Below are 27,572 nucleotides of genomic sequence, written 5' to 3' on the forward strand. Positions count from 1 at the left end.
TAGTTTGGCAAAAACAGACTTAGTCCAGTCAATGTAATGCCTGAGTGCCCTCTTGATGTCTAAGGTGTACAGAGCCCTTTCTGCTACCGAATAAGGTTTAGGGAAGAATATGGGTAGCTCAATAGTTTGGTTAACTTTACATTGGTTCTAAGGACTGCTCTAATCTTCGGCACATGAATGAATGGTTAGTGCTTGTAACACATTTATATGCTGCAGCAAAGTTATGGCTATTAGAAAGGCCACTTTCCAAGTAAGTTGCATGAGTGAAGTGAGTCAAAAGTCAGCCCCATAAGCAAGGTGAGAACTAAATAATGGGTCCATACTGGGCCTTGACATGTTCTTGGGGGTATCCCCTACTAAGTCCTTCCATAAACAAATTACCCACAGGAATCCTGATAAGTTATGAGTATTCTGTGTTCTGCATGCATGCAGCCACGGAGGCTAAGTGGAGGCAGATGGAGATATATGAAAGACCTACCTTAAGGTTCAATAAGTAACAGATGTTATCTTGAGCTTTGAATTTGAACGGGTGTAAGTGTCTGGAGATGCAGTAGTAGGCAAATCTATTCCACTTGGCTGCAGAACATTCACACAGTGTGCCTACATGCCTCACACAAAACAGACATAGAAACCTCATGAAAGTGCAGGTAGCCAAATTCTAAGGTCTCCGGTGCCAGATAGCTAGGTTAAGCTGTTCGGAATCCAGGTGCTTGATTTGGTCATGGTGTTGTGCAAGAAGGTACGGCCTAATCGGTATCCTTTCAGTAAGACTGATTGGCATCTCCATGAGCACTGAGTACCAACGATGTGTGGCCCAAGTTGAGGCAACCAGGGTGAGAACACCAGGCTGAGGGTCCAGACAGCTGTCTCATTTTCCTCACCACATACAGGAGGAGAAAGAGAGAATGAAAAGTATAAGCAAATATCCCTGACCAATTCATCAGTAGTGCATTGCCTCTGGACTGTGAGTATGGGTAACCAGAGGCAAAGCTTAGGCATTGTGTGTTTGCTGAGGTGGCAAAGAGGATTATGGCTGGAATTCCCCGCCACTGGAAGTACCTGTGGGGGACTTCTGAGTGGAGCTCTTTCCGCTGGTTGAGATGTGCTTTTTTCCTGTAACAGAGTTTAAGATCAAGCTCAGAATCCCTAGGTTGTAGAGCAGGTTGAGAACTGCCTGAGTGTGAGCTAAGTACTGCTGCCGCTCTTGATCAGCCAGACGTAGAAGTATGAAAAATGCATGCTCTGTGTAGAAGAGCAGTCACTACCAGACACTTGCTAAAGCCCTGGGAGGCATATTGGTTGTCTGTGGAAGTGCTCCGACAGGATATGCCGATTCTGTGGCCAAATGTCTAAAGTAGGCCAAAGGGAGCTTTCCTTCTTTGGTTTAAGGGAGCACAAGTAAACACCTTTTCCCTGTTGATGTGGGGGCACAAGCTGTATTGCACCCTTTTGAAGGCACATTTTGATTTGTTCCTCTGGAAGAGTCGATTGCGCAGTGATTAATATAAGTCATCGGTCTCACAAAGTGAAGCAGGCGTGGAAAAGGTGCAAGGACTTCTTCCATTTCAGAATCTTTGCAGAATATGCCTGAATCAGATGGCGGAAAAAACATTCCAAGCAAGGTGGAGTTAGTGCCTGTGTGGACTGTAGACTAATGCAGTAGTCTCTGCGAATCGTGTGATTTGAATCGTCTTCAATAAAAACAAAACAAAAAAAACAAGTTGAAATGTCCAAATTAACACTAGATGGCAGGAGTATGCAGAGCATGTGTACTTAAAGCCACACATACTACAAACAACTTTGATAAAAGGCATAACAAAACCAAACAAGCACTAACAAAGCCAAAAGGATGGCAAGACAACTCCAGACCTATTGCTTTGCCCACACTTGTTTTTTGAATGGTAGCAGACAACACAATGGCATTCCTAATAGGAAGGGTGATCTTTTCATGATCACTTTCATACTCTTATGCCATGTTTTACCAACCAGCAGTATCAAAAAAGGAAACTCTCAGTATACTGCTCTTCATTGCTGCCTCATAACGGTTCTCAATTGCATGCTCCCTTGAATGCCCAATTTATTCCCTTCTGAAGCTATTCTACTGCATGTCACACCTGTGCAGTGACATAGTAAATTTCGACGTCAGGTAGACCTAAAACACCCTTCTTATATAGCTGCTTAAAAAAAAAATCGTATTCTACCCTTCTTAACTCCACCGCCCTTATTAATAACTTCAGTAGCAGGTCTTGTTCCTTCAAGAGTTTAGAGTGGCATGAGTGCAGATTTTGCTTTGAAGAACATAAAGAAACGTGGTTAATAACAACATCTTTGTTTCTGGTACCTGTGCCATGCCAGAGAGTGGGAGTGTTGTCAAAAACTAGATTGTTATCTCTGATATCCCACAAGAAACTCACTAATGTTATAAATGAGTTTTCCTTTCTTCCATGGGCACTACCTTAACACCCAAGTACAGAAATTATTTATATTCCAACTGGATGTTAAGTCTTGGAGTAACAGCTTCAGACGTCCTCGCAAAGATTGCACTAAATACCATCAACTCCTGCAGCAGAAGTAGCACAGATCTTTCTTCATTGCACAGACAGAATAAAGCGTCAACAACAGATAGATATTATGTGCATGGTAGTACCATTAACATACCCTGTCCTGTTAAGGAAAGCTAGAGTACGTAAGCCAGGGTTAGAAAGGGCATATAACCATGAGATCTAGCCAAAACAATGGGTCACGTCCGCATTTTTCTCTGCAGTGCTACTACATACTGCCTGCCTGAGAGGCAAGTGTCGACAGGTACATACTGCAAACAGGAAGACGTGAGCACAGCACCCAAATCTTTGTCAGATGGGGCTCCAACATCAGCCTCACAAGCAGCCTATAAGACTGTAAATGGATTTGGAGTGTTGATAGAGACTTCTATCTCAGGGATTTATTCTGGTCTCCTAAAGCACTGGCAGTGAGGTTTGCCTCTCACAGGCTTTACTCATAGATTTCTAACAGGTCTTTCAGATAAGGGAAATGGTGTATCTCAGCTATAGATACCTGAGGGGGGATGATCCGTGAAGTTCTAACTCAAACTTCAAGTCCGAAAAGTCCCACACTTTCCTCTAAATTACATCTTTTAATAAGCACATCCCATTTGTTTGATCGCTGTTTCCTTGGAAGCATTCCTCCCAACACACAAAGTACATTATTACATTTGCTACCAAACTTAAAAAAATAAAAATAAACCTCTTACCTTATTGGCAACAGCATTTACGCTAGGCCTTGCATCAAATATGGTTAGTTTTGCAGTTTTCCCATTTGCATCCCTTATAATATCTAAATACTTCTCATCCTCTCGATTTCGTTTCCCACTCATTCCAACAAGAGGTTGACTGCAACGCATGATAACAGATTGGTTCTCTGGATGAATCCACGACAACACCTGATGAAAAAGCATACAGTGTTCAATATCTTTATTATTATTAACATTGCATTCTGGGACTGTTTATAAACAACCTCCTCCGCCCACCCCTAATTCCATGTGGTTCTGTACACATAATAACTACATAGCTTGTAATTACGCAGCAGTAAAAACGTGGAATTCAACAACAGTGAGGCAGCAAACGCTGGTTGGTATATTTAACAAACGGCTGCAGGCAGTGAATGTGTTGGAGTGTCTACGGAAGTTGTAGTGGGAAGTACTATGAAAAGGTTCAAAGGGAGAAATCTGTGCCATGTTGTAGCCATCAAGAAGTAAGGCAAACCTTCATCAGTGGCAGAACAGTTTGCTACATCACAAAGGAAAATTCACCATCAAGTCCAGAAGAGGCGAAAAATAATGATGCTAAATTGTATCAAGTTTTTTTTTTTAAACTAATCTAGATTCCATATGTCCTTACACACAATGTAAAAAAAGCTTTTTAATTTGTTTATGGAAACCAAAAATGACATTTAGTACTGGGGCCAGAGTTACAAAAACTCAAGGTCTGGGAACCAATACACTTTTTTAATAGGCTCAGCAAGATAACTGTTTTGCCACATGTGGTAATCAATCCTGAGCCAAATATATTAGGCGCCAATTTCTACTGAACGCGTCCCAATTTCAGATAAGCAGAAAAAATTGTGTGAATAAAATCAAAATCAATTTGTTTCACAAAAACCAGAACTCACTTCTTTGCTCACTTCTGTTGCATTTATTTGAAAACTTCTCAGATAAATTCCAAAGTCCATAATTCACTGACAAATCATTTGGCTCTCAGCACCTCTCATCTCTCTTCTCGTCATCCTGATTAGCAATTCATTCCATCTGTTGTCTTGCCCCTACATTAAATATCCAATTTCTGGTCAGATCTACTCTGACATCCCTTGGCCCCATCCCCATCGTCTTTATCACCAAAAAAATAAACAGACCGTCCTGCGTTCTTGAACTGCCTACCAGATGGTCACACTGACTATTTTTAAAATCATAAGAAAATACCACCTGGAGTTTTCTGAAAATTTAACAAACGTGATATTTTGAGAATTCATGCCTTTCAGCACTCACTGATGACCTGCCCATACATAAGCTACTAAGGTCAAACTTTTTGACTTCATTTGTTAAATTTTGAATTTTTATGAAATATAGATGATGCTTTCAGCTAACCAGTTGACGGCTACAGAGCACCACTAAAGGAGTTGTAGACTTTCCCACTTTTATTTTGCGATACAAATTCGGGTTTACAAAATGGGACGGCCTAAATAAAAAAAAAAAAATCACAAACCCAGCACCTCTAAGTGACAGGTACGGCTGAGCAAAAATGATCATGTCTAATCTGTCTGACATGCCACTGGCCGACTAACACACCTTCTTATCAACCGCCTCTGCAATCAATATTATATTCCTAATATTTGCACAATTTTATTTAGGGAGGAACAAAATAGCTTTTTTCAATTTTTGCTGCTAATGCAAGCATTAATTTTCTGCAATAAAGCATGCAATTTTCATTATTTAAAATTAATTAGGCTGAAGGAAATGACAGTACACCCGGTAAATGTTATCTAATCATGTATCCTCTAGATTTGTGTTTTGAAGTAAAAACAAAACAGTTCACAGAAAATGTTCATAAATTAAAGGGTTATAGATTTTTTCACTTGTCCTCGAGTATGTCAAACCAAACTGGCTTCTATACTACGTTTTCAAAGACTCAAGGTTTTTTTTTCTAATTTCTTGAACAAATATATTGAAATTAGAAAGACATGAAAAATTATGGGAAAGGGCGAAAGTCAATGTTCGTGGACCGTGTAGGTTTTTCTAAATTCTTTTGATTTAGTTTTATGAATTCAAACACATATAATAAGTAACGTTAGTCGGCACCAACAAGCAGCACCCAACACATTCACTGTTCTTTTCCCAGTCTCATGGAATATTACTGTCCACTAAATTTACCATACAATATTAACTATATAAAGAAAACAAAGATGTATGTCTAAATTGAATCACTCAGACACCGAAGATGCCTTTTGGGCCACCATAGTCTGCAAACGTCCCAGACAGCCACCATTAGGATAATGTCACAAAACAACTGAGTATATTTCGGGGTATTAGGTAGCTCCGGATACGCAAGCCCTTAAATTTACCTTTAAGTAAATATAACAAATATTTTTATATCTAACTGGCATTTAAAGGACCTTGATGATCAAGGTACTGCTGTAGTAAGGCCAAAACTAATTATTCAGCTTCCCAGGCCAGCCTCCTGCAACTGTGCTTTCTGCTTGCCCACAGGATACAGTAGACACTCGTAGATTGGTAGTTCTTGATTTCCCTTTAAGCATCCAAGAATGGAACAATCATTGTTAGATTGTTTGCCTTCTGGTAGATGGCAATACTCTCTACAGATTGTTATGAGATCCCCTCGGCAAGTAATGCAATATTGCAAAAAAATGGGCAAATGCTTATACACAGTGAATAAACAGTTGATATTGAAAAATGTGAGCTCTTCGGAATATTAAGTTTGGAATAGATATATGTCATACCGTGTCTCGATCTGTCTTCTAAATCCTAAACTGTAAGATTCATGTCTCCTCTCAACATCAGCAAGGCTTTTAGAAATTGTAATATCACAGAGTATTTTATCCGGTACAATCATTTAAAGCTTGGTGGTAGGAGAGATATATAGACATTATTGGAAGTTGCTTTCCATTCCATGTGCCTGAGAGGGCTGCATTGCATCCCTGAGAATCACTCAAAACCACTTGACAGCGATTTTTCACATAGCTGTACTGATCCCAGAAACAGCTCCACCTACCTTGTGCCACACTGGCAGTCATATGGATCCTAATTATTTTCTCATGGTGACACCGCAGTCTTTACAGCTTACCACTCTTCAACCCTTGGGGTGACCGATGATTGAGCAAAGGAAACCCGTTCACAGCAAAAGGCCACGGGGAGAGCTTTACAACACACCTGTGGTGGAGAGGGGATCATCCCTTATCCTAAAATATCACCGTCAAGACGACACCTCTCATTAATCACCCAGCCCAGACTCCTCTCCCATGAGTGTGTGACTTAGCAGCACTTGCCCTTGTTCGCCATGTGTCTTGCCTGGTGTATCACTCATTTGTTTTTCACCAGTGACAGAGAAGGAGACATTGATCTTATTCTTCACCACATACTGCGTCTGGCTACACATTTTTCCCCCCAAAACTCACTCATATTGGGTTGGAAAACCCAGGCTGTGCTTCTATGAAACAATGGCACTCGACCCTCAGCATCTACCCTCACTACCTGCCACCGACTCAATTTGCCTTTTGTAAATGTAAAAAATAACAAACAATGGCCCTCATTACAACATTGGAAGTTGTATCCGCTGGCGGCCGCACTCCCGCGGAGGCCATTTGGAGATCCTCGCTGGGATCTCCTGGCGGAAACCTGGTTTCCACCCACCGGCCCAGCGGAGATGTCGGCCGCAACACGGGAGCCAGCTCCAAATGGAATGCAAGACAGTGAAGAGCTCCATGGGGCCGTGGCAGGGGGCCCCGTGACTCCCCTTTCCGCCAGCCTTTTCATGGCGGTTAATACCGCCATGAAAAGGCTGGCGGGAGGGGGACTCGTAGTCCCCTGGGCAGCGCTGCAAGGGGATTACAACCGCTGGTACAAAAGTGGTGGGAAACCGCCGGTCCCACCCGTTTTCCTGCGCCATCTAGTTTTTGACTTTCTTTAACAGGGGGAGATGCATCTCCTGTTGACTGACTGTTGGCACGTTTATGTGCCGCACTAACAATAGAATCAGAGCCAATTGTGATCAAATGTATATAGGGTCTGTAGGAGCCGCTTTATATTTCTTGTCAACCCATGGTGTAAAAACTCAGGATCTAACAGGCTCTTTAAAAATGTCTGTGGGATGTCTGAGCATACCTGGTAGCTTGGAAAGAAACTGACTCTCTTTACGGGTAGTAGTCAGTGTGTCAAAAGGAAAATCTTCCTAAAATGGATCAGAATATATTTGGATATTATGATATGTAGCTGCCCTTGCTATGACCTTCTGATATGATGTTGTGTCTTCAGGAGGTAAAGGACGTGCGGGGTATAAATCAGGGTCATTTGGAAGTATGCTATTTGTATCATATGTGTCCCATGGGTCTATGTCCTGTGGAATATTCCCCAAGTCACATCCTTGAGGTGTTGGTGATCCTTGTGGAGAGAATTGTGTCTCAATAATAAGTGGTGGAGATTGTGGAGGTGGTGGAGGAGTAAGAGGAAGCACAGGAGAGTGTGGTGAAGAAGCCCAAGGTTGAACTGGAGCCTGGTCTTTGTCTCTAGAAACCTTTTTAGGTGGAGGAGCAGTGTCCAAGGTTTCTTGAAAAGTAAGTTTCCTTTTAATTGGAACTGGAGGAGAGGAAATAATTTGTCCTTTTCCCTTTTGAATATAGAGCTGGCACTAACAAGTGTCCATTATTTGGAGGATTGGCTCCACTGGTAATGCTGCTTCCGAAGAAAGTGTCTTCGGAAGACAGAATTTTAAGTTCTGAAGCTTTCGGAGCAGAAGCCTTGTGTCGACTGGAAGCCATCAGCTCTGAAGCAGACGTAGATGTTTTCTTGCTCGGAGCTGAAACACTCGGGTCGAAGCTTCGACTCAATCCTGAGGTTGAATGAGAAGGTGTCGAGCCAGAGGTTCATGCGGAAGACATTTTAGTCTTGGCTATTTTCGGTACTGAGCCCAAAGGTGGGGCATCCAAATGTAATTTTTGGATCGGACCATGGCCCGAAGGCAGTGGTCGACCGACGAACTGTTTGTGGGTTTTTCTAAAAGTCTTTATGTGGAAGCTTGGGGTTGATGTACCCACAGGTTGCACTTAGGTAAGAGGCTGACTTTCCATGTCCGATTGAACATTCAAATCCAAATCTTCTATGGAGAAAGCCTCTCTTCTTGCTCATGCTCTTCCTCGAAGATATCAAGGGTGTCATTGACATCGAAATCTCCAGTTGATGCCCTCTTCTGTCTCGGAGGGTCTTTTTGGAATGAAAAGACCGACAGGCGTCGCAGCTTTCTTCTTCGTGGTCTGAGGACAAGCAGAGGTTACACACCAAGTGATGATTGGTGTGTGGAATTTAGAATGGCATTGAGGGCAAAACAGAAATGGAGTGAAGTCAATCAGCCCAGCAATTCTGGACACAACATGGAGTAGTAGGCCCAAGGCGGGCACTGCACCCCGAAGGGCGGCTAACTGACCACAACTTCGAAATTCGGGTCAAGTGCTTTAGATAGTGAAAACGCGATCGAAATACAATAACGTTGCTGAAAGAAAGACATAAAAGAATAGTTCGGAATAGACAGAGCTGAGGAATACCGGAGCAAGAGAAATACACGTCTGAACCCAACGGCGGAGAGAAAATCTAACAGAAGCCTCAAGCCCATGAGCAGTATCACAGAGAGTAGGAGTCACTTGATCTTGTGACTCGAAAAGATTCTTCAAACAAAAACTTGCAACACTCGGAGACCAACACTTAATGGCGGACTTATGCAAAGCATGTGTATCTACAGCCACACGTCATTGATGTTTTACTTGTGTTTGTATTTTATATTTAACGTTTTCCCAGTCTATGAACAATCTGGAAGCCACAGAAGTTTTCACTGTATTTTAAAATAGTTGCTTCCTTGCTCCGATTTAAAAGCTTATCTATTTTGCTATATGTTTTAATTAGTTACTGTTAAACGAATTTGATAAGGTATACAGAAATACGTTTAAATAAGAATAAGGATGTCATCACTTAGCATGTAAGCATTTGTTTGCTGCGTGTTGTGCATCACATACTCTGCATTCTCCAGCCATTTAGTATTGGGCTCAGTTTGAACTGAGAGAGGAAGGAGAGGCTCAAAAAGAGGCAGAAGCTTCTGGAATGCTACTAACCTTTGAGGGCTGGGGTAGGTTTTGCCCAAGACTTCGAATAGGACTGACCCCAGGAAAGGTTAGACTTGAAGTCGCTCGAAGTGGGTCTTTGTGGCGTTTACTTAAACACCAAGCTGTGCACTAGAAAGATTGTGACTTGTGTGTGAGCTAGGCAGTCTTGTCTCTGCCCTTACCTAGACGACTTGCTGATCAAGAATGCAACAAGACAAATTCAATCCCCCACCCCCTTCAGAGGTGGGCAGCTACCATTGCTAAACATTTGGTGAAACCCCTCGGCCATGGTGCCTTCAAAGGGCAACACTTAATTGGTAGTGCTGTTCACTTACCACAAAGCACAGATAGCACTGATGAGACTGGACTGGGAGGTGGAAATAGGTGTCCTTTAAGTTTAGTGTTGTCATGAAGTCGCCTTGCTGCAGCAGGGGGGATAACATTCTGTAGGGTGACCATAAAGAAATATTCCAACAGGATATATCTGTTGAGAGGTCCGAGATCAAAGACTGACCTGAATGATTTGTCCTTTTTGGGGACGAGAAAGGAGAGAGATTAGATGTCCTTGTCCAATGTTGAGGGGGAACTGGCTCTATGGCCCCCTTTAGAGGAGCACTTACACCTCCTACTTGTACTGGGATGAGGGTGTCCACCTGGGTTTGGGTGTTTGGTGAGGTTGAAATCAGCTTGAGGCAACAGCCTTGCCTGATGATGGATAGAACCCACCGGTCCGTGGGGATCTTGTCCCATCAGGGTAGAAGCCCCTGTAGTCCCACCACCCCGAAAGGTGTAATGTGATCAAGGGTGAGGGGATGCATGGCAAGTCAGTCCTTAATGGCAGTACCTCGCCCTGACCATTGAAGGGGTTTCCTCTGAAGAAGCCATGTGTGTAACTTCTATTGTCCTACTGCTTTTAACCCTGTTGCTGATGCTGGTAGGAATGAGCTTGTTCTAGGAAAGTGGCTTTGGACCCACCCTTTGCTTGCTGCTTTCAAAAAGAGCCATTGACAGAAGAAATATGGAGGGAACCCATGGCCTTAACCATGTTGTTATCCTCCTTGCTTTTTTTCCTGCATATCATAAACCTGAGGGCTGAACAAGTGTTTCCCGTTGAAGTCAGACACATGCAGCCAGCAGAGGTGGTGGAGGTATTCATCTCTCTAGTAGATGTATCAGGTGAATTCAGGGCACACCTGATAATAGCCTTGGAGATTGATTTCCCATCTGCTACTACTGCCTTCTCCTTTCTGCAGTATTGGTCAGGGAGATGTTGGAGTAGAGCCTCCATTTCTTCCCACTGTGCCCTGTCATACTGGGATAGGAGGAGAGAGGACGCAACTGTAAGCACTCTCTGATAAAGAGAATTTACTTATGCAAGTGAAAAACATTAACAATAAAAACTTCTTCACTGAACATGGTACCACAACTCATAAATAAAATGTCCTTTTTGCCCCAGAAGGCACATGTGGCCATAATCATTGTAAATATAAATGGAGACAAAATCCCAACCAACTTTTTCTTTCTAATTCAGCTCTTAAATCTCCAATACACACATCAATGTACGACACAGAGGATTATACTTTTTATATTATTTATCATCTTATTATTATTCTTTGAAATATATCTGTAAATGTATTAACTGTTTTTCAAAGCCATAACATTAGTTTCACATGACCAGGCAATCTGTCCTGGATATTATTCATACAGGTCTTCAAAGAAATATAAATAGTCAATCTTAAAATCACTCATGTGTCAACATTCAAACCTCATGCATCCAGAACCCTTCACACATCCATCCACATTCTAAAACAATTTCACATATCAGTATCAATCTTGGTCTTGAATACTTCCATCATTTCATTTCATACTTAAAAAATCTTCAATATTCTTTGATATGTTCTTATTTTTATTCTACACGTATCAAAAACTATTATGACTAGAATACATTTTTTCAACACTCCTGTGGCTTAAGTATCTTCAATGTGCTTTTAAGCGTGAAACGTCTTCTTTAGGAATGCCACATGTTCAAGACCACGCTCTGCTTCCAGAGACCTGTAAACACAACATAATACCCTACTGAGCCGCACACCATATAATATAACCATGTTCCACACAACTACATTTTAAAATAGAGAACCTCCATTTGCGACACACTCCTTCACCCAAAGAAACTCCTTCACCATTCAAAGAAAATACTCTTAAACCCAAAGAGACACCCATTTTCACCTCCAATGCGAAGATGCTAAAAGGTGACTAACTGCCCACTCTATGTTGTCGATCCACCTTACAGGACAGAACGAAAAACACCATTCAATTGCCTCCCCACAAAGAGGGGGATGTAAAACAGAGGATTTGTGAGAGTGGAATTTCATGATTGAAACCAGGGAGGATCAGATAAATCCAGACTATAGTGCTGTGGAACAATACAGCATGAATTGGTAAATAGGACCCCTCTCCTAGTGCTTGGAACAGTAGCGAGGACTAAGCAATTCCCACTCTACCTGATCAGTTTGTCATGTACAGCATACCCCGTTAATCTTAAATTTGCTTCACATTAAAGGAACACCTATTTTTTGATGGATGATAACTATGTAATCACTGTGCAACCTACAAAACACAAACAAAAATTAAATAGATGTCCTGATTTACACCTTACTATCTCCGATGTTCAGAAGCTGCCCCAGTCTATTTCATGAAGGAGTCAATACCCCTCTGCCAAAAGTTCTGCTTCACCAAACTCTCAGACATACATAGTTTTGCTCAGCGAGTACTCATCCTGTGTTCTGACTACATGATAGATTTGAATCCCCGACCGTGCTAAGCCCTCCTATGAAAATACATCCATGACATTCTCAAGTCTGCGCTACACATTTCCATTAGACTATGGCACGTCACATAAAGGTGTTAAATGAAGGCAAGCAAGTTCTCATATCTATGATTCAGGCTCATGACATGCCCTGTCAATTATTTCTCCTTACCTACGCAAAACTGCACAACCTCCCGGGTCAGAAACCATAAAGAATGAAACCAACTGCCAGTATTTCCAGGCTCCGCTCGGACACTAAAAACACGTCTTCAGTAGCTGGAACTGACTATTCAACTAGTGTGTACCTTCCTCCTTGCAATGTGTTCATCCTGCAGCCACCTTGAAGCGGGCCCATCTCAATGAATAGACTTATAGCAGTACTGCTTCAAAATCACACTTGTGAATCAAGGAGCCTTACCGTGACAATCTAAGCTCTGTTAATGAACCTCAAATTTGCAGTGGCAGCCAGGGGGAGCAGATCACATAATTTAAGCTCCAAATTTATCTTCACTTTAACTTTTCTCATGCTCCGACCCTAGCAGCTGTATCGAATCACGTTTCCCAGTAGACTTCACTATTTTAACCCCGAATGTGGGTTTCTAATGTTGATATCCAAAAGACCTCTTGCAGTTTTCTTATCTCTACTTGGTCCAACCCTTCCTTGCCAATTATCTTTTCTATGATTAGCCATTCAGTTTCTTCCGGTTGATGGCCCGTCTGTAAATAGTGCTTTACCATAAGGGCATTTAAATTCAATATCTTCACCGTGGATCTAGACTACAACCTGTTTCAACTACATAGTCATGGCCACATGGATATAAGTAAGTAAATTACATTCTTAATCTTGCACTTAGTAAAAGTTCTTAGTTGTAACATGTATCCATTCTGCACATAGCGCTCTGTCTCAATAACGCTGTTGCAAGCCATGCACTTGCCACACTCCTGGTTTCTTTTTGTGGGAAATTTGCAATCAATAGTTTTTTTTGGACAAGCTTACCATCCATAGGAAACCAGGATCTTACAATCTTATATTTCAGATTTTTGTTTTGACTATGTGCAAACAAGGCTTTGGGAATTTTGGTGTTACTCTCAGAATCACTATTAAGGATATGCCAGTTGGAATTAATATTTTGACATACCCTTTCATTAAGCATCGAATGTCTGGTGATGCATACCAGTTTGGGATCACTTTCTTGATGTTCGTTGCGCAGATAATATTCTCTGTCACAGAATTTTGATCTTTTGTATGCCTCTCTAACCAGTCTCTTCAGATACCCATGTTCGGCATTTTTTTAATTGTGAATGCCTTTTCATCATAGTCCAAGTTTTGTGCAAGTGCGCCCTAATCTTAGGACTGACTAACAGGGCTACTTTGTTTTTGGGTCCTAGAGTGGAAGCTATTGAAGTGGAAAAGGGTGTTATGTGCTGTTGGTTTTACAAATAAATCCACGTCCATCTTACCTACTTTCTGGCTAATCCATATATCCAGAAATTGGACCTGTTGTTTACTAGTATTGGCTGTATATTTAAAACTCTGATCACATAACTTTAGCTATTCAATATATTACTTCTGTTCCTCTTGTTCTCCTGCCCAGACAAAGAAGATGTCATTGATATGTTGTGACCAGGTTGTAACTTATTACTATGAAAATGTTTATGTTCAAAGGTACTCATAAAGATGTCTGTTATGCTGGGCACGCATGAAGCGCCCATGCAAACTCCCTCTGTCTACTGGTAACGTTCTTCCCCAAATTCAAATGTGTTTTCTTGGAGGACTATCTTCAGGCATTGTATTATAAAGGTTCTCTGGACATCTCTCAGATACTCCTGCATGAACAAATCCACCACACTGATTACAGCCTATTGCGGAATGTTACTATCTAATGCTTCTATGTTTAGAGTAATCAAAGTTTCTCTATGCTCACTGAAGTCCAGCCCTTCAATGGATGTCATCATATTCCACATATCCTATATATATGATTTAATGAGGGGAACCAAAGGTCACAAAAAAGAATCAACATACTTGGAAAGTGGCTCAATAATAGACCCTATTGTAGTGACTATCGGTCTAAACAGAGGATCTTGTTCGTGTTTTGTATCTTGGGGACTCCAAAAAAGCTTACCATCCTTGGACTAATGACATTCTGAAATTCATATTCTTTGTACATATTGTTCATGCAGTAAGCCCTTGGATGGTAAGAATTCTTTTCCGATACTGTCCTAGTTGGGTCTCCTCTGATATTAGTATAGCTCTCAACTTTTTGGCATACTGCTGTAATCCAGTAGTACCATACCTTCTCCTATGTCACTATTCTTTACTGTGATTTGTTTATTATCTATTCGTGTTTTTAGAGCTAAATGTTCCCCTTTTTCTAACTTCAGAACTGGTCTTGGAATGTATATAGTGCATTTCTTCAATTTCTTGAGTATCACCTTCTCAAAAATTGCAACTCTATCTGCAAAACACTTTTTTAGGAGTCCTTTCCTAAAAAAGGAAACAATATCACAAAAAAGTTCAAATTTGCTTGCATTTGTATGGCGAAACATATGATAAGTCTTCAGTTAGCAGACAATCAGTAGCTATATCAAACTGGGTTTGTGAGACTGAAAATAGGAATGTCTTTAATTGTATCCAGTACTTCCCATTCCTGGTTTCCAAGTACTGGTGTCCATTGTTGCTGGGATAAAACCTTCCCTGGTATCTGGGTTCGACAAGTTGTTTCCACGGGCCTCTCTGTCCGCCTCTCTTGGCCAAAGAAGGTGAGCTATCTGCAGATCCTTGTTTAAGCTACTCTTCTCCCTGCTTTGTCAAATTAGTAAGAACTGCCTTTATTCTCTGAGTCAGATGTGTCAGTAAACGTAATCACTTTTTGTCCTGATGATTCTCCCTCTTGATATTTGCCATGATTGTAAAAGTTCCCAGATATAGGCATGTCCTTTCTGTCATAAAATACCTAATCTCCTTTTTTAATGTACCAGTTTTTTCCTTAAGTAGGTATTCATTATACAACAGTTGAATTGCATGGAGAATTTATCTTTTAATATCTACGAGCAGGTAGTATACCGCAAGGTTTAAGAGTGCAAAACATTCCAGGGCTATTTGTCATAATTCGGAAATATTTAGAAAGATTGTCTCTGATTTCCAACAGGTGTGCCAGAGATTGGATGATGTTGATAGTGGAGACAGCAAGAGAGATAGTACTGGCTCTGATGAATGAGATTCAAGGAGAGAAATTGAAGAAACCTAATGCCCTTGAGGAGGCTCAAAAGAAACTGGAGTGAGCTAAACTTGTATAATGAACACATACTTAAAAACAAAATGAATGTGTGAATTCTTTTTAAGTCTGCTTAAATTAAAAAGTTACTGATGGTTATGCAATGTACAATTTATGATTATTGTAACCATATTCATTCGTAATTTTTGTTTTTTACACAGCCCTAAAGAAGCAACTGTCGCGATGCACATGTTGGCTGTGCATTCGGATACAGATGTTTGCATTTTGAACATTGAAATTGAGGTGCTATATTCATGATGAAGAATGGAATGAGTCTTGTTTTTCTGATGATCAAGAGGCGGACTGTGATGGACATTGTTTTTTCTCCCCAGAATAATACTTTATTAATATATATATATATATATATATATATATATATATATATATATATATATATATATATATAATGTCACTTACCCAGTGTACATCTCTTCGTGGCATGAGACACTGCAGATTCACATGCTGTGCACATCCCGCCATCTAGTGTTGGGCTCGGAGTGTTTCAAGTTGTTTTTCTTTGAAGAAGTCTTTTTCGAGTCACGAGACCGAGGGACTCCTCACCGTTCGGCTCCATTGCGCATGGGCGTCGACTATCTTATATTGTTTTCCCCGCAGAGGGTGAGGTAGGAGTTGTGTATATAGTAATAGTGCCCATGCAATGGAGTAAATATGTATGTACATAATGTGTATAAAAGCGATATATTTACAAATTTACAAATGTACAAGTCTAATTTTTTATTTATTTTTTTGTCAAATTAAAACGGCTACAGGCTCCCGTGGAGGTGGGTGGGCGCATGTGAATCTGCAGCGTCTCATGCCACGAACAGATGTACACTGGGTAAGTGACATTTTCCGTTCAATGCCATGTGTAGCTGCAGATACACATGCTGTGCATAGACTAGTAAGCAGTTATCTCCCCAAAAGCGGTGGTTCAGCCTGTAGGAGTTGAAGCTGTTTGAAATAAAGTCCGTAATACTGCTTGTCCTAATGTGGCTTGCTGTGTTGTTAACACATCCACGCAGTAATGCTTAGTAAATGTATGAGGCGTAGACCATGTAGCTGCCTTACATATCTCAGTCATTGGTATGTTTCCTAGAAAGGCAATGGTAGCACCTTTCTTTCTAGTCGAGTGTGCCTTTGGTGTAATAGGCAGTTCTCTTTTTGCTTTTATATAACAGGTTTGAATGCATTTAACTATCCATCTGGCAATGCCTTGTTTGGATATTGGATTCCCTGTATGAGGTTTTTGGAATGCAACAAACAATTGTTTTGTTTTGCGAATTTGTTCGGTTCTATCTATGTAGTACATTAGTGCCCTTTTAATGTCCAATGTATGTAATGCTCTTTCTGCTACAGAATCTGGTTCAGGAAAGAATACTGGATGTTCCACTGTTTGATTTAAGTGGAACGGTGATATGACCTTAGGTAAGAATTTTGGATTTGTTCGTAGAACTACTTTATGTTTATGTATCTGAATAAAGGGTTCTTGTATAGTAAATGCTTGTATTTCACTTACTCTTCTATTAGAAAAGCTACTTTCCATGTTAAATACTGTATCTCACATCAGTGCATGGGTTCAAAAGGTGGACCCATAAGTCGTGTTAAGACAATGTTGAGATTCCATGAAGGAACTGGTGGTGTTCTTGGTGGGATAATTCTTTTCAGGCCCTCCATAAATGCTTTTATGACTGGGACCTTGAATAATGAAGTTGAGTACGTAATTTGCAGATAAGCTGACATTGAGATGTATTTTAATGGATGAAAAAGCTAACTTTGACTTTTGTAAGTGTAGTAGGTAGCTGACGATGTCTTTAGCAGATGCGTGTAATGGTTGAATTTGATTATTATGGCAGTAATAAACAAATCTTTTCCACTTATTCGCATAGCAATGTCTTGTGGTTGGTTTTTTAGCTTGTTTTATGACTTCCATACATTCCTGTGTAAGGTCTAGATGCCCGAATTCTAAGACTTCAGGAGCCAAATTGCTACATTCAGCGATGCCGGATTTGGGTGTCTGATCTGTTGTTTGTGTTGAGTTAACAGATCTGGTCTGTTTGGTAGTTTGACATGGGGCACTACTGAGAGGTCTAGTAGTGTTGTGTACCAAGGTTGTCTTGCCCATTTCGGTGCTATTAGTATGAGTTTGAGTTTGAGTTTGTTTTGACTCAATTTGTTTACTAGATAGGGAAGGAGTGGGAGAGGGGGAAAAGCGTATGCAAATATCCCTGACCAACTCATCCATAACGCATTGCCCTGAGAGTGAGCCTGTGGGTACCTGGATGCGAATTTTTGGCATTTAGCGTTTTCTTTTGTTGCAAATAGGTCTATTTGCAGCGTTCCCCACCTTTGGAAGTAAGTCTTTAGTATTTGGGGATGAATTTCACATTCGTGGATCTGTTGGTGATCCAGAGATAGATTGTCTGCTAACTGGTTGTGAATTCCAGGTATAAACTGCGCTATCAGATGAATGTAGTTGTGAATCGCCAATGCCATATTTTTTGTGCTAAGAGACAACTGTGTCGAGTGTGTCCCGCCCTGTTTGTTTAGATAATACATCGTTGTCATGTTGTCTGTTTTGACAAGAATGTGTTTGTGGGTTATTATAGGTTGAAATGCTTTCAGCGCTAGAAATACTGCTAGTAGTTCTAAGTGATTTATGTGAAACTGTCTTTGCTGAGTGACCCATTGTCCTTGGATGCTGTGTTGGTTGAGGTGTGCTCCCCACCCTATCATGGAGGCATCCGTTGTGATTACGTATTGAGGTACTGGGTCTTGAAAAGGCCGCCCTTTGTTTAAATTTATATTGTTCCACCATTGAAGCGAGGTGTATGTTTGGCGGTCTATCAACTCTAGATCTTGAAGTTGACCCTGTGCTTGTGACCATTGTGATGCTAGGCACTGTTGTAAGGGCCGCATGTGTAATCTTGCGTTTGGGACAATGGCTATGCATAAGGACATCATGCCTAGTAGCTTCATCACTAATTTTACCTGGAACTTTTGTTTTGGGTGCATGGCCTCTATTACGTTTTGGAATGCCTGTACCCTTTGTGGACTTGGAGTGGCAATCCCTTTTGTTGTGTTGATTGTTGCTCCTAAGTACTGTTGTATTTGACACGGCTGTAGGTGTGATTTGTTGTAGTTGAGTGAGAAACCTAGCTTGTGAAGGATTTCTATGACATACTTGGTGTGTTGTGAACACCGTTCTTGCGTATTGGTTTTGATTAACCAATCGTCTAGGTACAGGAACACATGTATTTGCTGCCTTCTGATATGGGCTGCCACTACGGCCAGGCATTTTGTAAAAACTCTTGGCGCTGTTGTTATTCCGAATGGCAACACTTTGAACTGGTAATGTACCCCTTGGTTTACAAACCTTAAGTACTTGATGTATAGGTATATGGAAATACGCATCCTTGAGGTCTAGTGTTGTCATGTAGTCTTGTTGTTTGAGCAATGGGATCACGTCTTGCAGTGTCACCATGTGAAAGTGATCTGATTTGATGTAAATGTTTAATGTTCTGAGATCTAGGATAGGTCTTAGAGTTTTGTCTTTTTTGGGTATAAGAAAGTACAGGGAGTACCTGTTCCTTTCTGATGAATTGGTACTAGTTCTATTGCATCTTTTTGCAACAACGCTTGGACCTCCAGTTGTAATAGATCCTTGTGTTTGGACATGTTGTGTGTTTTCGGTGGTACGTTTGGAGGGAATTGTAGAAATTCTATGCAATAACCATGTTGGATAATGGCTAGTACCCATGTGTCTGTTGTTATTTCCTCCCAGTTTTTGTAAAAATTGGTTAGTCTCCCCCCCCCCACTGGTGTTGGGGATTTGTGACGCTGAAGTCACTGTTTATTTTGCGGTGTTTTGGGACTCTGGAACTTCCCTCTAGTTATAGGGAATTGTCCCCCTCTGTATTGTCCTCGAAAACTTCCCCTCTGATATTGACTCTGGTAAGTGGGTCTTGTTTGTGAAGTTGAGGGTTCTGTGCTCTGTCCCCGAAACCCCCCTCTAAACTGTGATTTACGAAATGTGCCTCTGCTCTGTGGGGAGTAGAGTGCGCCCATGGCATTGGCCGTATCTGTGTCCTTTTTAATTTTTTTGATAGCAGTGTCCACCTCCGGCCCAAACAACTGCTGTCCGTTAAAAGGCATATTCAGCATAACTTGTTGAATTTCCGGCTTGAATCCTGAGGTGCGTAGCCATGCGTGTCTCCGTATGGTGACCGCTGTATTTACAGTCCTAGCAGCTGTGTCAGCTGCATCCATTGCTGACCGTATCTGATTGTTAGAGATACTCTGGCCTTCTTCCACCACTTGTTGTGCCCTCTTTTGGAACTCTTTGGGTAGGTGTTCTATGAAACATTCATTTCGTCCCAATGAGCCCTATCATATCCAGCCAGCAAGGCCTGTGAATTGGCAATGCGCCATTGGTTGGCTGCCTGTGCCGCAACCCTTTTCCCCGCTGCGTCGAACTTGCGACTTTCCTTGTCTGGTGGTGGTGCATCTCCCGAGGTGTGTGAGTTCGCCCTTTTGCGAGCTGCCCCTACTACCACCGAGTCCGGTGTTAATTGCTGCGTGATGTACACAGGGTCTGTTGGTGACGGTTTGTACTTTTTCTCCACCCTTGGAGTAATGGCCCTGCCTTTCACAGGCTCCTGAAACACTTGCTTTGAGTGTTTTAGCATTCCTGGTAACATAGGGAGACTCTGGTACTGGCTATGTGTGGACGACAGTGTCTTAAACAGAAAGTCATCTTCTATTGGTTCTGCGTGCAGGGTGACATTGTGAAACGCGGCTGCTCTTGACACCACTTATGTGTTGGCAGTACTGTCCTCAGGTGGAGACGGTCTCGCTGGATAACAGTCGGGACTGTTATCTGATACAGGCGCATCATAAAGATCCCATGCATCAGGATCATCCTGACTCATTCCTGTATGAGTTGGAGACTGCATCATTGGTGGAGTGGCTACCGGTGATGGTTGTGGTGAGCGTTGTGGTGATGGTGGGGGGAGTTATTTGTTTTGCCACCTTTGCTTGTGGTTGCTTGTCTTTCTCTTGGAAGGCAAGTTTCCTTTTAACTCGGATTGGAGGGAGAGTACTGATTTTCCCTGTGGCCTTCTGAATGTGGAGCCTCCTTTGAGTGTAGTCTGGCTCCCCTGCCTCTAGCTCCTGTCTGAATCTGTGTCCTTGCATCTGTGAGGACAGGCCCTGTTCCTCGGTGTAGGAACTTGGTTTCGGCTCTGAGGCCGGATGTTTCGGTATCGAAACCTTTTCGACTGTCTTTTTCGGCTCCGAAGACACTTTTTTGCCTTTCGGTGTTCCGATCTCTCGGTGCCGACTCATTTCGGTGCCGCCCTCTCGGTGTCGAGATTGCTCTGACCCGGTGTCTCGGGGTCGAGTCTGTTCTGTGCCGGTATCTCGACCGGAGTCGGATGACTTCGACACATGCGTGCCCCTTTTCGGTGCCGATGGCCGGTCACCTAATTTTCGGGTTAAGCCATGGCCTGTTGGCGGTGGCGTCCCTTGGGCTTTAGTGAATTTTCCGTGAGTTATGGGCAGTGACGTCTTACTCACGGTTCTCGGCGTCTGTTCGGGATCGACCTCGTCCGAGTCCGAATCCGCGATGGAGAAGGTTTCTTCTTCTTCTTCCAAGTGTTGTTGTCCTGCCGGCGCCATTTGTAGTCTTCTTGCTCTTCGGTCTCTTAGCGTTTTCCTCGACCGAAACGCTTGACAGGCCTCGCAGGTATCCTCTTTGTGTTCGGGAGACAAACACAAATTACAGACCAGATGCTGATCTGTGTAAGGATACTTGTTGTGACATTCGGGGCAGAATGGGGTCTGTTACATTAGCCTTGAAGATGCACGAGGTCGGGCCGACCAGGCCCCGCCGGGGAATCGAAAACCCCAAAGGGCCACCGGAGCTCTTCAAAATTCGGTGTTGATCTGTTGTAACTAACCCGATACCGAACGCAAACAATACCGTCGAATTTTCCGAGATTTAACTAACTTTCCGAACCGAAACACGGAGCGAAGAGGAACACGTCCGAACCCGATGGCGGAAAGAAAACAATCTAAGATGGAGTCGACGCCCATGCGCAATGGAGCCGAAAGGGGAGGAGTCCCTCGATCTCGTGACGCTGCAGATTCACATGCTGTGCACATCCCGCCATCTGGTGTTGGGCTCGGAGTGTTACAAGTTGTTTTTCTTCGAAGAAGTCTTTTTTCAAGTCACGAGACCGAGGGACTCCTCCCATTTCGACTCCATTGCGCATGGGCGTCGACTCCATCTTAGATTGTTTTCCCCGCAGAGGGTGAGGTAGGAGTTGTGTATGCTAGTAATAGTGCCCATGCAATGGAGTGAATACGTATGTACATAATGAAGTTTAAAGTAATATATTTACAAATTTACAAATGTTCAAGATCAACTTCTAAACAGCTACAGGCTCCCGGGGAGGCGGGTGGGCGCATGTGAATCTGCAGCGACTAATGCCACGAACAGATGTACACTGGGTAAGTGAAATTTTCCGTTCGATTGCATGTGTAGCTGCAGATACACATGCGGTGCATAGACTAGTAAGCAGTTATCTCCCCAAAAGCGGTGGTTCAGCCTGTAGGAGTTGAAGTTGTTTGAAATAATGTTCGTAGTACAGCTTGACCTACTGTGGCCTGTTGTGCAGTTAACACATCTACACAGTAGTGTTTGGTAAATGTATGAGGCGTAGACCATGTTGCTGCCTTACATATTTCCTAGAAAGGGCATGGTAGCCCCTTTTTTTCTGGTTGAGTGTGCCTTTGGTGTAATAGGCAGCTCTCTCTTTGCTTTAAGATAGCAGGTTTGAATACACTTAACTATCCATCTAGCGATGCCTTGTTTAGAAATTGGATTCCCTGTATAAGGTTTTTGGAAAGCAATAAATCGTTGTTTTGTTTTTCAAATTAGTTTTGTTCTGTCAATGTAGTACATTAGCGCTCTTTTGATGTCTAATGTATGCAGTGCTCTTTCAGCTACAGAATCTGGCTGTGGGAAGAACACTGGTAATTCTACCGTTTGATTCAAGTGGAACGGTGAGATCACTTTTGGTAAAACTTTTGGATTTGTCCGTAGAACTACTTTATGTATTTGAATAAATGGTTCTTGTATGGTAAATGCTTGAATTTCACTCACTCTTCTTAGCGATGTGATGGCAATCAAAAATGCTACTTTCCATGTTAAGTATTGCATTTCACAAGAGTGCATGGGCTCAAAAGGTGGACCCATGAGTCGTGTTAAGACAATGTTGAGGTTCCATGAAGGAACTGGTGGTGTTCGTGGTGGTATAATTCTCTTTAGGACTTCCATAAATGCTTTTATGACTGGTATCCTAAATAATTAAGTTGAGTGCGTAATTTGCAGGTAGGCTGAAATTGCGGTAAGATGTATCTTTATTGAAGAGAAAGCTAGCTTTGACTTTTGCAATTGTAGTAAGTATCCTACTATATCTTTGGCAGATGCGTGTAAGGGTTGAATTTGATTATTATGGCAGTAATAACAAATCTTTTCCACTTATTTGCATAGCAGTGTCTAGTGGTAGGTTTCCTAGCTTGTCTTATGACCTCCATACATTCTTATGTGAGGTCTAAGTGTCCGAATTCTAGGATTTCAGGAGCCAAATTGCTAGATTCAGCGATGCTGGATTTGGATGTCTGATCTGTTGTTTGTGTTGTGTTAACAGATCTGGTCTGTTTGGTAGTTTGACATGAGGTACTACTGAGAGGTCTAGTAGTGTTGTGTACCAAGGTTGTCTTGCCCATTTCGGTGCTATTAGTATGAGTTTGAGTTTGTTTTGACTCAATTTGTTTACTAGATATGGAAGGAGTGGGAGAGGGGGAAAAGCGTAAGAAAATATCCCTGACCAGCTCATCCATAACGCATTGCCCTGAGACTGATCTTGTGGGTACCTGGATGCGAAGTTTTGGCATTTTGAGTTTTCCTTTGTTGCAAATAGATCTATTTGTGGCGTTCCCCACATTTGGAAGTAAGTGTTTAGTATTTGGGGGTGAATCTCCCATTCGTGGATCTGTTGGTGATCCCGAGAGAGATTGTCTGCTAACTGGTTCTGAATTCCTGGAATAAATTGTGCTATTAGGCGAATGTGGTTGTGAATCGCCCAATGCCATATTTTCTGTGTTAGGAGACACAACTGTGTCGAGTGTGTGCCTCCCTGTTTGTTTAGGTAATACATTGTTGTCATGTTGTCTGTTTTGACAAGAATGTGTTTGTGGCTTATTATGGGTTGAAATGCTTTGAGCGCTAGAAATACCGCTAACAGTTCTAAGTGATTTATGTGAAACTGTTTTTGCTGTATGTCCCATTGTCCTTGGATGCTGTGTTGATTGAGGTGTGCTCCCCACCCTATCATGGAAGCATCTGTTATTACGTATTGTGGCACTGGCTCTTGGAAAGGCCGCCCTTGGTTTAAATTTATACTGTTCCACCATTGAAGCGAGATGTATGTTTGGCGGTCTATCAACACCAGATCTAGAAGCTGACCCTGTGATTGTGACCATTGTGATGCTAGGCACTGTTGTAAGGGCCGCATGTGCAACCTTGCGTTTGGGACAATGGCTATGCATGAAGACATCATGCCTAGTAGTTTCATCACCAGTTTGACTTGTATCTTTTGATTTGGATACATGGTCTGTATCACATTGTGAAATGTGTGAACTCTTTGTGGACTTGGAGTGGCAATCCCTTTTGCTGTGTTGATTGTTGCTCCTAAGTATTGCTGTGTTTGACACGGCAGAAGGTGTGACTTTGTGTAGTTGATTGAGAAACCTAGTTTGTGGAGGATTTCTATGACATATTTTGTGTGTTGTGAACACCGTCTTAGCGTGTTGGTTTTGATTAACCAATCGTCTAGGTACGGGAACACATGTATTTGCTGCCTTCTGATATGTGCAGCTACTACTGCTAGGCATTTTGTAAAAACTCTTGGCGCAGTTGTTATTCCGAATGGCAACACTTTGAATTGGTAATGTATCCCTTGGAATACAAACCTTAGGTACTTTCTGTGTGAAGGATGTATTGGTATATGGAAATATGCATCCTTTAGGTCTAGTGTTGTCATGTAGTCTTGTTGTTTGAGCAGTGGGATTACGTATTGTAATGTAACCATGTGAAAGTGATCTGATTTGATGTAGGTATTTAATGTTCTGAGATCTAGTATAGGTCTCAGACTCTTGTCTTTTTTGGGTATGAGAAAGTACAGGGAGTAAACTCCTGTGTTTATTTGTTGTTTTGGTTCTAACTCTATTGCTTCTTTCTGTAGCAATGCCTGAACTTCTAGTCCTAGAAGATCTATATGTTGTTTTGACATATTGTGTGTTTTCGGTGGGATGTTTGGAGGGAATTTGAGGAATTCTATGCAATAACCATGCTGGATAATTGCTAAGACCCAGGTGTCTGTTGTTATTTCCTCCCAATGTTTGTAAAACTTGGTTAGTCTCCCCCCCCACAGGTGTTATGTGTTGGGGATTTGTGACCTTGAAGTCACTGCTTGTTTGGAGGAGTTTTGGGACTTTGGAACTTCTCTATTCCTTTGAAATTATCCCCCTCTATATTGTCCCCGAAAACCTCCCCGCTGATACTGCCTCTGGTAAGTGGGCTTTGTGAGGTTGTGGCTTCTGTGGTTTGCCCTCGAAACCCCCCTCGAAATTGTGTCTTTCGAAATGTGCCTCTGCTCTGTGGGGAGTAGAGTGCGCCCATGGCTTTGGCCGTGTCAGTGTCTTTCTTAAGTTTTTCGATCGCAGTGTCCACCTCCGGCCCAAACAACTGCTGTCCGTTGAATGGCATATACAGCACAGCTTGCTGTATCTCTGGTTTAAATCCTGATGTACGCAGCCATGCATGTCTCCTTATCGTTACTGCTGTGTTGACAGTTCTAGCAGCTGTGTCTGCAGCATCCATTGCTGACCGTACCTGATTATTGGAGATACTCTGTCCTTCTTCTACTACTTGCTGCGCTCTTTTTTGGAACTCCTTGGGTAAATGTTCAATAAGGTGTTGCATCTCATCCCAATGGGCCCTATCATATCTGGCTAGCAAAGCTTGCGAATTTGCAATACGCCACTGGTTTGCTGCCTGTGCCGCCACCCTTTTGCCTGCAGCATCGAATTTTCGACTTTCTTTATCTGGAGGTGGTGCATCTCCTGAAGTATGAGAGTTGGCTCTTTTGCGCGCTGCTCCCACTACAACAGAGTCTGGTGTTAGCTGTTGTGTAATGTACACTGGGTCTGTTGGTGGCAGTTTATATTTTTTATCTACTCTTGGAGTAATGGCTCTCCCTTTAACAGGCTCCTCAAACACTTGTTTGGAGTGTTTTAGCATTCCGGGTAGCATAGGAAGACTCTGATATTGGCTGTGTGTGGACGACAGTGTATTAAAAAGAAAGTCGTCTTCAATGGGCTCTGAATGAAGGCTGACATTATGAAATGCCGCTGCTCTTGACACCATCTGTGCGTAGCTTGTACTATCCTCTGGTAGCGATGGTTTAGCTGGATAGCATTCTGGACTATTATCTGACACTGGTGCGTCATAAAGGTCCTGTGCGTCAGGGTCATCTTGACTCATTCCTGTATGAGTTGGGGATTGCATCATTGGTGGAGTGGCTACCGGTGATGGTTGCGGAGAGTGATGTGGGGATGGTGGCGGTGTTACTTGTTTAGCCACCTTTGCGTGTGGCCGTTTGTCCTTGTCTTGGAAGGCAAGCTTGCATTTAATTTTGACTGGAGGAAGAGTGCTGATCTTCCCTGTATCTTTTTGAATAAAGAGCCGTCTTTGTGTGTGATCTGGCTCTATTGTCTCTAATTCCTGCCCAAATCTATGTGTTTTCATTTGTGTGGACAGTCCTTGTTCCTCAGTGTAGGAACTTGTTTTCGGTTCCGAGGCCGGATATTTCGGTACCGAAACCTTTTCGGCTGCTTTTTTCGGCTCCGACAAAACCTTCTTTACTTTCGGCGTCGTGCTCTCTCGGTGCCGACCCGTTTCGGTGCCGCTGTCTCGGTGCCGAATCTTCTCTGAGCCACTATCTCGGGCTCAGAGATTGCTGTGTGCCGGTATCTCGACCGAAGTCGGGTGACTTCGACACCAGCTCGCCCTTTTTCGGTGGCGATGAACGGTCACCTATTTTTCAGGTTAAGCCATGGCCTGTTGGTGGTGGCGTCCCCTGGGCTTTAGCGCTTTTCTCGCGAGTTCTTGGTTTCGACGTCTTACTCACGGTTTTAGGCGTTTCCTCGGGATCGATCTCCTCAGAGTCCGACTCCTGGGTGGAGAATGTTTCTTCCTCCTCCTCGAAACACTCTTGTCATGTCGGCGCCGACGCCATTTGCAGTCTTCTTGCTCTTCGGTCCCCGAGTGTCTTCCTGGACCGAAACGCTCGACAGGCCTCACAAGTATCCTCCTTGTGTTCTGGTGACAAACACAAGTTACAGACCAGATGTTGATCTGTATATGGATACTTGTTATGGCATTTTGGACAGAAGCAGAGTGGGGTCCGTTCCATCAGCCTTGAAGAGACACGTGGCCGGGCCGACCAGGCCCCGACGGGGATGGATAAAAACCCCAAAGGGCCACCGGAGCTCTTCTTAATTCGGTGTCGATCTGTTGTAACTAACCCGATACCGAACGCAAACAATACTGACGATTTTTCTGAGATTCTAACTAACTTTCCGACCCGAAACACGGAGCGAAAAGGAACACGTCCGAACCCGATGGCGGAAAAAAAACAATCTAAGATGGAGTCGACGCCCATGCGCAATGGAGTCGAAATGGGAGGAGTCCCTCGGTCTCGTGACTCGAAAAAAGACTTCTTCGAAGAAAAACAACTTGTAACACTACGAGCCCAACACCAGATGGCGGGATGTGCACAGCATGTGTATCTGCAGCTACACATGCCATCGAACATATATATATATATATATATATATATATATATATATATATATATACATACATACATACACACACATATATAACCTACTGACAGTTGCCAGTAGTTAGTTATAGTTAGGACCTAGTTTCTATTGTTTTTGCCTGCCTATATCTTTGGCGCCGCTTGACGAATCTTCACAAAATTTTC

At 42.5% G+C, this 27,572-nt stretch overlaps 1 protein-coding gene across 1 annotated transcript in view; it reads right to left on the reverse strand.

The window, feature by feature from the left end:
• The window catches only part of MTM1 (myotubularin 1), a 411,360-nt gene that overhangs the window by 160,623 nt on the left and 223,165 nt on the right, over nucleotides 1–27,572 (reverse strand). Inside the window, exon 9 of the mRNA XM_069212406.1 lies at nucleotides 3,251–3,439. Coding sequence (XP_069068507.1) covers nucleotides 3,251–3,439 — 189 coding nt within the window. The remainder of the gene's footprint in view (nucleotides 1–3,250; nucleotides 3,440–27,572) is intronic.

The sequence above is a fragment of the Pleurodeles waltl genome, chromosome 2_1 (assembly GCF_031143425.1).
Source record: "Pleurodeles waltl isolate 20211129_DDA chromosome 2_1, aPleWal1.hap1.20221129, whole genome shotgun sequence".
Classification (NCBI taxonomy): Eukaryota; Metazoa; Chordata; class Amphibia; order Caudata; family Salamandridae; genus Pleurodeles; species Pleurodeles waltl.